We start from the raw sequence: 12,710 nt of genomic DNA on the forward strand, positions 1-12,710 counted from the left end.
TGTTTCGCAGAACATCACACGCATGGTGACGTCATCGACTTGCACCGCAATGATGATCTTCAACAATATCATCCGATACTTCATCAGGATTCATCACAGCAGCTCTTGTATATGTTTGCTGAGCACACATTACCTTCCAATGTCTTTGATGCTCAGCATCTGTTAACATTCATTGGCGGTCTCGTTCTGTTCCCTCATTATTTTATTCATTTTGGAGATAGCATTTACAAACGCGAGTGGCGACACGTAAACGATGCTCCGCCCCTCTCCCCACGTGTACAGTACCTAATTGCAACTTTTTATTGTGACTACGTCTAAAGATTGAAACATTCCGACTATATGAAAAATACAGCTCAATCGGAAAAGTTCCTGAGAAAAAAAGTCTTATGGGCAGTATATAAGAACATTACATTGCATCTTTCTGTCCCTGGAAAACCAAAGTTACTCGTTTTGTTGCAGCGTACAAAATGACATTTTTTAAATTAAAGATTTCTAAACGTCTTTAAAGTGTACGTGCACATAGCTTCTAAAATAAGAACGAAAAAATACTTGGCAATTTCCATCTGTTTTATTTCCCAATTTCCCAATTTCCCAAATTAAGTTTATTTATTTATTTTACACGTGAATTACATGTCCATGCACACGTGAAATGGAGTTTCTTTAATGATCCTGGATGTGAACATGATTGATTCAGCCTTGAAAACTCATGCAAAACCCCCAAAAAATTGTTATTAAATATTTCACGATTTTATTTCCTCTAGAAATGAAACGCATCTTCTTTGGGCGGTGTATAATTATCGCTCCGAACAAAACAGGCATGGCCTGGTTTCCTTTGCTTGAGTTGTCATCAAATGTACCAAAGAAATTTATGATCGAAGACGTGTTGATTCAGTCTTAAAATGCACATCAGTCACGGGTGATTTCATTTTTAAACTTGAATGTATCGAAAACTTTTTGCTTTACAAAGTAAAAATAGATTAAAACCAAACGTTATTCATAAATACTGTATTCCATAGTTAGTTTACATTATACAGGCCGCATTAAAAGGCATTTTGTTCAATAAACGTTAACTTTCATCGAATATTTCTCGTCTGTTATTTGGGCGGTATATGATAAACCGTGCCGATCTCGGCTATTTCCTGCCTGTGCGTTAACTTTCAACAAATCTTCTTTCCGTTTTTTGCAATCAAGTCTAAAACCATGTTAGCGACTGTGAAAAATGGAATCAGATGGTGAATTCGAGTCGAGATAAAGATGTGAGAGAGTCTCAATGGTGTTTATGTTACAGGCCTTTGAAAATGCATTTTGTTCTATAAACGATAACTTTCATCAAATTTTATCGGTTTTTTTTTTTCAACCGAGTCTAAAACCGTGTTAGTGACTGTGAAAAATGAAATGAGATATCGAATTAGAGTTTAAATAAAACTGTGAGAGAGAGCAAGAAACCGCAGGCCTAACAAAAGAGGCCTCAAAGCTATGCGAGTAAACAACATGGTGGATATTTGCTTTTGAAGCCCCTCCCAGACCGGGTGTAGCCACACCCCCAGACACTCTCAAAGACTCACATGCAGAATCACCTACGGTGAATATTATATAGACTTGTGGGTTCACCCGTGGGAATCCCACGGGCATGGACGTGTGTGACATTTGGACATCTTCATTTAGTTGCTGCACATTCAGTTTTACAAAATGGTTACTAGCAATGTATCAGATCCACAAATGATGTGATCTACACAATATATTTACTTCTGATAACATGCGAATGCATGTGTGTGCACATGGGAAATACAGTTTGAAATGTGTCATTACACCTCATGTAAAATGTGACTTCAAGAGCTCCAATCCTCTCCCCATCCCATCCCTCCCACATCACGCACACTGCACCAGAGAGTGGGTCAAACACACACGGGAGAGTGGGTCACACACACACACACACACACACACACACACACACACACACACACACACACACACACACACACACACACACACACACACACGAGTGGCTCACTTTACTCCTCCCCCCTCATTCCTTTCCAACTCCTCCTCATTCCTCCCCCCCACCCCAAGTCTACTCCTCCCCTCCTCCAGTTTACTCTCCCCCTCCCCCAGTCTCCTCTCCCCCTCCCTCAGTCTCCTCTCTCGCCCTCCCTCAGTCTCCCCCCCCCCTCCCTTAGTCTCCTCTCCCCCTCCCTCAGTCTTCTCTCCCCCTCCCTCAGTCTCCTCTCCCCCACCCTCAGTCTCCTCTCCCCCTCCCTCAGTCTCCTCTCCCCCTCCCTCAGTCTCCTCTCCCCCCTCCCTCAGTTCTCCTCTCCCCCCCCCACCCCAGTCTCCTCTCCCCCCACCCCAGTCTCCTCTCACCCCCCCACAGTCTCCCTTCCCCCCAGTCTCCCCTCCCCCCAGTCTCCTCTCCCCCCCAGGCTCCTCTCCCCCCCAGGCTCCTCTCCCCCCCCCCAGTCTCCTCTCCCCCCCCCAGTCTCCTCTCCCCCCCCCAGTCTCCTCCCCCCCCCCCAGTCTCCTCTCCCCCCCAGTCTCCTCTCCCCCCCCCCCCCCCAGTCAACTCTCCCTCCTCCCCCCCAGTCTCCTCTCTCCCCTCCCCCCCCAGTCCTTGTGTGTCCTTCCCTCTCTCTCCCCTTCCTGTCTTCCGCTCCCTTCATTGCATGTTTTATCTGTCTGTGCATGTTTTCATTTTCAATGTGTTAGCTCTTACACGAACCTTGATTCTGCATACAAAAAAAATAATAAATAAACCCCTTGAATACCACGGGTTTGAATATCGCAGTTTTGACCAATCGCGGACAACCTCTTTATATACCAATTTAGTCATCGCGGGGCTTAATTTTGATCAATTGTGTTTTTTGAGTTGACAGTTATCTCGCGGTTATCTCGCACCACAAGCCTTTTATTGTTTCTCTTGTACTGTTATAATTGCACTGATGTGAAGTGTACAATTATGGACAAAATTGATTTACGGAGCTGAGGAACGATTTATAAAGTAAACACAACAGATTACAAACTGAAACGATTTAAGACATTAATAGGGGAGGAACGGTGGTGGCAACATACACATTACCGAAGGGAGGCCTCACGTTTAATCCGCTTCGACGCAGCAGGAGATTTCATCGTAAAGTCAATTTATATTTATTTTTTATTTTTATTACCTCCACACCAAAGATCAGCAGAGGTTATGTTTCTACCTGTTTGTCTGTCTGTAAACAGGATATCTCAAAAAGTTGTGCATGAATTTTGGACGAAATTTGATGGAGAGATTGGGTATGTGATAAAGACGAAATGATTAGATTTTGTTGAAGATCCAGATACGAGAATTTTTTAATAAACAAGTGATTCTTCACCATCGAGATATGGGACCAAAAACGTTATATCGCATGATATTTCAAAGTTGGGGACGAGTTATGACAACAGTAGGTGGGATGAGGTGATTATGTGACAAGAAAGAGCCGATTAGATTGTGGTTCATGTCCAGATCCAGACCCGGCCTATCAATGGGATACAATCCTTCACCCTCCCGTACCACCACCCCAAACCAAACCGCGCCCCCACCCACCCACGACGCATGCACATCCGTAGGAGAGTGCATAAAAAGTCCACTTGAAACATTTGACTGAACGCAATACGAATTCAAAGTGATCAAGGCCTGTGGTGGAAAAAAAACAAACAAACACCTTTAGAGGCCATTTTTCCCCGCAAGCGGGGGTTGGCCTTTTTCGGGGACCGTGGTTGTTGTTGTTTTTTGGTCCCCTTTTTGAAGCAGTGCTGCATCTGCACAGACCCTGTGGTGGCCTGGCTGATATTAAATTAAGAAAATGCAAATTAACAACAAAAGTCAAAATCAAGTCCAATGAATAGGGAAGGACGAAATGTAATATCTCTGCAAAGCAGAGCCAGTCGTGGGATCTCAAAACCCATACACTAAACAAGTAGAGATCATTGCTGCCCTCTGGTGTAAACAGGCTGCAGATCACATCGTGTTTCACACCCGAAATAGATGAAGTTATGAGCTTCATAAACAAGACTTTTCAAGGTCAGACTCGATTGGTCAAACGATGTGTGAAAAGTCAAACAACCGGTTTTTCACAAACTTACAGATTTTTGTACCTGTGATGTTGTGCAGATGCAGCACTGATGAAGTTAGACTTTCATCCAGAGCTGCAAGCGAATCCTTTACTTGGGGTATCTCTCCATCCAGAGAAGGTGAAGGTGAGTGCGAGCTCTCGGAATACGTGAGTGAGGCACTCTCTGAACCTGGCGTGGCAGAACATTTGGTCACAAAAACCTTCAAAACAAACATCGGTGATACCATGTCAACTTGCGAATGGAAAAAGCTTCCGCAGTATCGAAATTTTGGGTGGGTAATCCTGGGACCCCCTGGAGTAAAATAGGCTATATTGTTTTTCCAATTTCAGCTTTGGTCTCCAGCATTTTCAGGTTTGGACTCCCGCCTTACGTTATTGTCCCGGGTACCGCAAAAACAACTGCACCGATCGCAACGATTTTTTGTGTGTATTCCTGGAACCCCTGCGGTATAATAGGCACAATGCAAATCTTCCAATTTCACGTTTGGTCTCCAGCCTAACGTTATTTTCCCACACCTCTGGATATGCTTCTTTTTCTTTCGACCTTACTGGTTGACGTGAAACGCAATCGGTGGATAACTCCAAAAGACCCTGAAGACCCAAAAGACCCCAAAGATCCAAAAGCCCCTAAAGACCCAAAACACCCCAAATACGCAAAATACCCTTAAAGGCCCTGGGGCTCCAAAAGACCCTGAAGACCCAAATGGACCCGCAGACCCAAAATACCCCGAAGACCCAAAATACCCCAAATATACAAAACACCATGAAGACCCAAAATACCCTGAAGACCCAACCCCCCCAAAGACCAAAAACACCCTGAAGACCAAAAACACCCTGAAGACCCAAAAGACCGAGAAGACCCAAAACTCCCCGAAGACCCAAAATACCCCGAAGACCCAGAACACCATGAAGACCCAAAACACCCCAAAGACCCAAAATACCCTTAAATACCCAGAGAATCCAAAATACCATGAAGACCCAAATGGCTTTGAAGACCCAAAAGACCCTGAAGACCCAAAATACCCCAAATACCCTTAAAGACCTTTTATACGCAAAATACCCTTAAATACCCTGAATAACCAAAATGCCCCAAAGACCGTTAAAGACGCAGAGGAACCAAAAGACCCTTAAGACCTAAAAGCCCCTGAAGACACTGAAGACCCAAAAGACCCCAAAGACTCCAAAGACCCCAAAGACTCCAAAGTCCCCGAAGACTCCAAAGTTCCCGAAGACTCCAAAGTCCCTGAAGACTCCAAAGTCCTCAAAGACTGCAAAGTCCCCGAAGACCCAAAACACCCCAAAGATCCAAAATATCCTCAAAGGCCCAGAGGATCCAAACAACTCTGAAGACCCAAATGCCCCTGAAGACCCAAAACACAATGAAGACCCAAAAGACCCTGAAGACTCAAAATACCCTGAAGACCCAAAAGACACTGAAATGGTCAAAGATGCCTATCCCTCTGAAACGACGTGTGGTGAGGCACGCGGAGCGCGCCGAGTCACACTCGTGTAATTCATACACCTATTCACATTCTGTGTGGACAACAGACAAACAGACAGACAGACAAACACACAGCCAAACAGACCCAAATGCAATAGCCTTTCCTCTGGCGAGGGCAACAACCTGTACACACCTGGAGTTACCGACACATCCATGCCGATGTGACGATTGGGGATCATCATCTCCGAGTCGGCAGTTGTAGCACTGAGGTTCCCGTGTTCTACTTCTTCAGACTTATGGTGCGCATTCTGTCCCGCAGTGTTTCCCATGCCAACTCCATTTGGACCGCCTTTTGAAGCAATAATGGTTTCTGGGCCTGAAAGAAATGAGCAAACAAAAATTAATATGGACTAAAGTCATGCAACATACAGCAGCTTACCAACACTTACAACAGCAAGTACACCACAATGCAACATTGGCCATGTCAAGACCTAATAGACCAGGAGCAAGGGGTCGTTGTTTTGCATGAAATGACCATTTGTCCAGCATGATTTTTAAAACAAAGAGTGCCCACAGGCAATAGAAAAGTGCATTCTGAAGGTTCCTGATTGGTGGGTTAACGTATTAGGCCCATATATGTGTTAATTACAGTGGTCCGAGGTTTGGAGAAGTTCAATGTCACACCGTATGCTCTCCTGACCATGTACATCATTTAAATCTTACAATATTTGATATTGAGTTACTTTAGTGTTACCAGCATCCACTTGTAAAACCAAATTGGATTTATATCTCGTAATTTTTAAACAACATGTATTTCATTTTCTGAAAGTGGGAAAAACGACGATCACCAAGGTCACTTCCTTCATGTTTGAGTGAGTGACACATACAAGACACAAATATAAATTTAGTGTTATTGATTTAGTGTTGGCGTCAGGAAGGGCATCCGGCCATAAAAACATTGCCTCAAACAGGGAACCATGATTGTCATGGGGCCCGCAAGGCTAACCCCCGCTTAAGCAGGGAAAAAATGGCCTTAAAACGATCATTCATTCATTCATTCGATTCAGAAAACTGGGCCATGTCCTCAAAACAAAATGAGTGCTATTTGAGGTCCATATCTCAAAAAATGAGTGAGTTACAGGACTACATGTAAACACTTACCCTAAAGTGGAAATGTGCGTGGAAATCGGTAAAATTGGGCAAAATGACTCATCACAATAATATCCTCTTCATATGAATGTTTCACTTTTATCACAATAATATCCTCTTGGTATGAATGTTTCATATGCAGTTATTAATTTCTAACAATGCAATGCAGTCTGTAAACATATGAGTAATGGCAGTCACGTATGATATTTGCTACAAACACATGCTTAGTCACAAATTCACTTGACACACAACATAAAAATGAAATAATTATATTCACATTGAACATGTATGTACAGTACATATTGTTGCATGTGTGGGGGTAGCGAATGAAATACCTTCGTCGAGAAAGAATTGTATAGATTAGCATGCCTCGAATGCCGCAAAGAAGAAGAAGCCCACCTCAATGTAACCAAGTAGGGAATCCGTTAGGCCGACTGTCCGGTAAGATCGCATATGTGTCTCCACATGAGGGGTGGAGCTATGCTAATTAGGTAGCGCTTAAGAATAATCCCCAGTGTGTAATTGCCCTGTGATTTTCCCTCATGTTTTATTTCAACTAAAAAAGGCCACCATTACAACAACAATTACAACCACCCCAATCGCCGACAGCATGACCGGGCATGCCGATTGGCAGAAGAACCCCGCCCAGCCGAACATTACAGAAGGACGGATAGGCCACGCCCCGAGCTTCGTCATTGGGCATCAAGAATAGCCGTGAGGCCACGCCCCAAAGGACGATTGGTTGGGACAATTCGACGGCGTTGGGCGATTGGTAAAAAGGTAGACGTCATCGAGACGCTAGAGAGGAAAAGAAAAGGGACCGCCATTTTCTCTCTCTCTCTCTTGGCCCTGGTTGCGTTAGCGAACAGTCGTATTCTGTCTCGCTCATCTCTCCTCTTTTGGTCCCTGCAGTGTTGGCGAGTAGTCACATCGATATCTCTCTCCCTGTGCCCTCGACAGAGGCAGCTGCGCTTGGAGCGGTGCGCGCTAGCAAAGCGAGTGGTGGAAGCACGGTGGATCGTGACGATCGGAGGAGGAAGGAGTTTGGCCGCTGCTCCGCGGGTCGGTGGCTGCTACGGGCGCGACTATGTGCCATATTGTGCGGTTCACACACAGTGGTTCAAAGACCGGTTGAGGACGCCAGGCGGAGTACCGGCCAACGCACCACACCACATTTCATTTTATTTTATCATTCCTGTGTCTGCATACAAGTATGAGTGGAGGGTCCCTCATTTAGGAATTTTAGTTTTACCTCGCATTCATTTTAATTGCTTTCATTAAATCATTATTTGTTGCATTTTCAATTTCTTGTCTTGTTTCGTTTCTGTGTTCGTGGTTTCAGATAAACAACCGTCGCGTGCATCCGTTGAGGTAAGACCTCGTTATCCCTCCCCCACGCACGCCAATGAGATAACACCGCCATATTTTTGGGTATACGCCTCGGAGTTAAAGCTCCATCGGCCATCCGTCACTGGGGATCTTAATCCCTGAGGACGCGATAATATTTATATAAACATATCATTATGACTTAAACATCATAACACTCATCCACATCACTATTGTCCTGAACATGTACGTACAGCACATATTTATAGAAACCATATCACTATGATTAATCATAACACTTATCCATTTCACTGTTGTCCCGAACATGTACGTACAGCACATATTTAGATAATCAATATCATTACGATTAAACATCATAACTCATCCACATCACTGGTGTCCAAAACATGTACGTACAGTACATATTTACATGTCTGCTGCTCTTCTTCTGCTCCAATCGGTTCTTCTGATCATTTCCTTGTTAAAGTGGACATCTCTCTGGCCATTCTCAAAGAGCCTCCTCAGCGGCGACGAGTCTGGCATTTCACTCAGGCTGACTGGCATGGTCTTCAAGCAGCCATCAATCATCTGGACTGGTCTCCCATCTCTACTGCCTCTGACATCAACTCTTCCAGGGAATTCTTCCAAAGTAAACTGCTCTCTCTCATGCACAGATTTATCCCTTCTCGTCTTCAGTTGTCGTACCCTTCCTCCCGTCCATGGTACACTGAAGCTTGTGGTGAGGCAGTTGCCCTGAAACAACTTGCCTTTGCCTCTTGGAAGGCTAATCCAACTGAAGGTAATCTCAGTTCCTTTCACAAAGCTCGGAACAAGTGTGTATCTATCCTCAGGAGAGCCAGGCCATGCCCATGTCTCTGATCTCAAAACTGAACTCTCAAACCTGTTTTCCTCCTCAAATCCTGGTGGCGTCTGGTCAAATCCGTTTCTGGTGGTTGTTCCCCCTCCATCCTCTCCCTAACCTCAAACGGATACACAGCTGACTCTGCACGTGAAAAAGCTGAATGCCTCAACTCTGTGTTTGCCTCAAAATCTTGTGTCCCAAACCCGTCTCTCTCTGTACCCACTGTACCCAGTCATACCCAGCTGCTCCTGGACTCTGTGTCCTTCTCTCCTGACAAGGTGGAGAACTCTCTGTCAATCCTCGACTCTGATTCTGCAACTGGACTAGACGGCATCAACCCACGGGTCCTAAAAATCCTGCTGTGCCGCTCTACCTCACCCTCTCTCTGTTCTCTTCACCCTCTCTTTTGCTCAATGTCATCTACCATATGCTTGGAAATCAGTCAACATCACCGCTTTACACAAAAAATGTGCAAAAACAGATCCTTGCAACTACAGACCAATCAGCCTGCTCCCAATTATCAGCACAGTCATGGAATCCATCATGGCTTCTGACATCAAATCTTTCCTTTTTTCAATGGCTTGATCTCTGATCATCAATTTGGTTTCAGACCAGGTCACTTTACTCTGGACATGGTGCTTCTGCTGTCTGAACAATGGATGGAGGTCCTCAATGCCAAACAGGAAATTAGAGCTGTCTCCCTTGACATATCACATGCCTTCGATACGGTCTGGCACCCCGCTCTGCTCACCAAACTCTCCTCCGAAGGTATCCATGGAAATCTCCACGGATGGCTTGTGGACTTCCTCTCTAGTCGTAGTCAACGTGTGGCCCTGAATGGGTTTCTCTCATCTCCCCTTCCTGTACAGGCTGGAGTTCCCCAAGGCAGTGTTCTGGGCCCTGTGCTTTTTCTGGTCTTCATAAATGATCTCTCTGACTCTCTTGAAAATCCTCTCTATCACTTTGCTGATGACTACACTCTCTGCCGCTCCATTCCTCATCCCTCAGATTGGCAGCCTGCAGCCTCCTCACTCTCTGCAGACCTGGACAAAATCATAGACTGGTCAAACAAGTGAAACATGTCTTTCAATCCTGACAAAACTCATACTCTTACTATGTCTCTCCGAAAAGACCGACTGGACAACCCTCCCATCCACTTTCTGAACAATCCTCTCCAAGAAGTTCTGTCACTCAAGCTTTTGGGTCTCACTATTTGCCATGATCTTTCCTGGGAAAACCACATTTCAAATCTGGCCTCCAACGCCAGTCGCCGACTGGACATCCATGCCACCGTCGTGCGAAGTCCTTCCTTGGCACACCTGAGCTCCTCACCACGTACAAGGCTTTCATCCGCAGCTCAATGGAATACTGTTCTCCCCTCTGGGCCGGTGCTCCTGCCTCACACCTAGCTCGGCTTCACGCTGTTGAAACCAAAGCTTTCAGAATCATTGGGATCTCCCGCGATGAAGCTAAATCTGAGGGCCTCTCACTTACTCACCGCAGGCAGGTTGGTGGTCTTTCTGTCTTCCACCGACTCCTCTGTGGCCTTGCTCCCCCAGCTCTCTCTGGGCTCTGTCCCCCAAATATTCCTGCAGGGTCGCACAAGATCTGCCTGCAACCCTCTTCTGGATAAACTGCCAAAATCAAGACTCTCTGCTCACCTTCATTCCTTCATTACTCTTTTCTCCCACCTCTGGAACAAACTCCCTCACTCTCTTCAATCCCAATCCTCCCTCCAGGTCTTTAAAACAGCTGTTCACCAAAAATCTCTTATCTTCCCCCATCCAAAACCTTGATCTTTTCTACCCCCCACTAATTTCACCCCAGATACACTTTTGTGAAATCCCAACTTTTTTCCTGGAAGTCCTTGTCGTATCCTTGTGTTTTATACTTCTCACACCCCCACATCCTTCCCATGCCTCTCACACCCTCCCGCCCACTCCCCTGCACAAATAACCCAAGCCCCCTCCCTCCCACAGATCTCCTGATGTCCCTGCTCTCAAATGTTGTGTTTGTGTGCTTCCCCTTCTCTCCCCATCTTGTCTACTGCTCCCCTTATTATATAGCTCCCCTTATTATATACTTTGTGTGTATGTTTTAATTTTTTGTGTGATAAATGTTCAATCTTTCATGAGCCTCGATCCTGCATCCCAAAACAACAACAACAACAACAACAAAAAAACATTCGTCCGTCGGACTGCCAGATGGTGAAGCGTGATTCATCACTCCAGTTTACACATTTCCACTGCTCCAGAGTCCAATGGCAGCGAGCTTTACACCACTCCAGCCGACGCTTGGCATTGCGCATGGTGATCTTAGGCTTGTGTACGGCTCCTCGGCCATGGAAACCCATTTCATGAAGCTCCCGACGAACATTTGTTGTGCTGACGTTGCTTCCAGATGCAGTTTGGAACTCGGTCGTGAGTGTTGCAACCGAGGACAGACTATTTTTACACACTACGCACTTCACCACTCTGCGGTCCTGCTCTGTGAGATTGTGTGGCCTACCACTTCATAGTTGAGTTGTTGTTGCTCCTAGACGTTTCCACTTCACAATAACAGCACTTACACTTTACCGGGGCAGCTCTGGTAGGGCAGAAATTTGATGAACTTCAGTACGGCCCATTCTCCTGCCAATGTTTGTCTGTGGAGATTGCATGGCTGCTGTGTGCTTGATTATATTGTTACGGATCCGGGGGACGGCACTCCCGTTAGCAAGGGGGGGTTAATCCCCTTGTCCTGTTAAGCTGGCCATCCGACCGGTCCTGGGGGTATCTTGCCACTCCCGGTCAGCACTGAACAGGGTAGTAGGCCAATTCTTCCTAAGACCTAAGTACCAGCGCCTTCCGGTAAGCGAGGAAATACTCCTGCCCGGGCCGCAGCGTAATGGATGGATTGCACCGAGCGAAGCGAGCTGCGACGCGGGCCATTAACCAAAGACTAAACCCCATTAAAAGCGGTTCTGCCGAAATCGTGCCAGATATTCAATAGGGAAAACACGAAGACGATGAGACGAGAAAGAAACCAAAGTAAGAGGAGGAACAGGTATTTATTAACTATTTACACAAAACCAAAGAAAGAGGAGGAACGAAAGTAATATGAAGAAGAAGAAGACACAGCGCAAGTCCTTAAACAGTCTTACTTATACCCAGGACAATACAGACAGCACAAACTCATGTACACGAATGGGGATTGCAGGCAGGAAATGGCTGGACGAAGGATGAGAGGGGCAGACGGTCCACAGAGCGGGTGGGCAGGGAGGTCCGGGGATCGCGGCACGACGTCGAGGTCCCGCATGAACGTCCACGCTCCGGTTCAGTGGCGAAAACCTGGTCGTCAGCGCTGGTTGGTATCGCCCACGAGCGTGCCGACTCTCACACGCCGCAGGATGTTCGTGCCAAGAATGAATGTTCGATGTTCGCTCCTCTCTCCCTCCTCTCTCTTACTCCAACTCAACTTCTCGGTTCGTGCTCCCTCACTCATCTCCGTAAGCAGTCCCTCACTCCTGCTTTTATTGCCCTCCCCAAAATCAAGCCGCGGGCTACGAGGGCACGCCTACCGGTTCGCTCACCGCGGTGCTGATTGGTGATTAAGGGCTCTCTGACTCCACCTTTGATGACGACGAGGTGCCACGCCCGTGATCAGGCGGCTCCTCCCCCCTTCTTCTCTGAGATGGAGCACATGGGCAATGGCGTCTGGGGCGAGCGCTGAGGCGACTGCGGCGGGCAGAGGCGCATACCACAATTGGGAGAGGGAGAGCAAATGGACCGAATGGGGCCTATCTTATTTGGTTGATGCAACGTAGAGTCAACTATTAGAAACACAGCCTTACCTGGAA

General features: G+C 46.3%; 1 protein-coding gene across 2 annotated transcripts in view; it reads right to left on the reverse strand.

The window, feature by feature from the left end:
* Nucleotides 1-12,710, reverse strand: part of LOC137435670 (ral GTPase-activating protein subunit alpha-1) — a 532,061-nt gene that overhangs the window by 212,248 nt on the left and 307,103 nt on the right. For both annotated transcript variants that reach the window (XM_068129617.2, XM_068129616.2), the window contains exons 21-22: nt 5,729-5,911; nt 4,117-4,263 (exon numbers count right to left, since the gene is read on the reverse strand). In XM_068129617.2, coding sequence (XP_067985718.2) covers nt 4,117-4,263; nt 5,729-5,911 — 330 coding nt within the window. The remainder of the gene's footprint in view (nt 1-4,116; nt 4,264-5,728; nt 5,912-12,710) is intronic.

The sequence above is a fragment of the Myxine glutinosa genome, chromosome 9, assembly GCF_964187855.1.
Source record: "Myxine glutinosa chromosome 9, kmMyxGlut1.1, whole genome shotgun sequence".
Lineage (NCBI taxonomy): Eukaryota > Metazoa > Chordata > Myxini > Myxiniformes > Myxinidae > Myxine > Myxine glutinosa.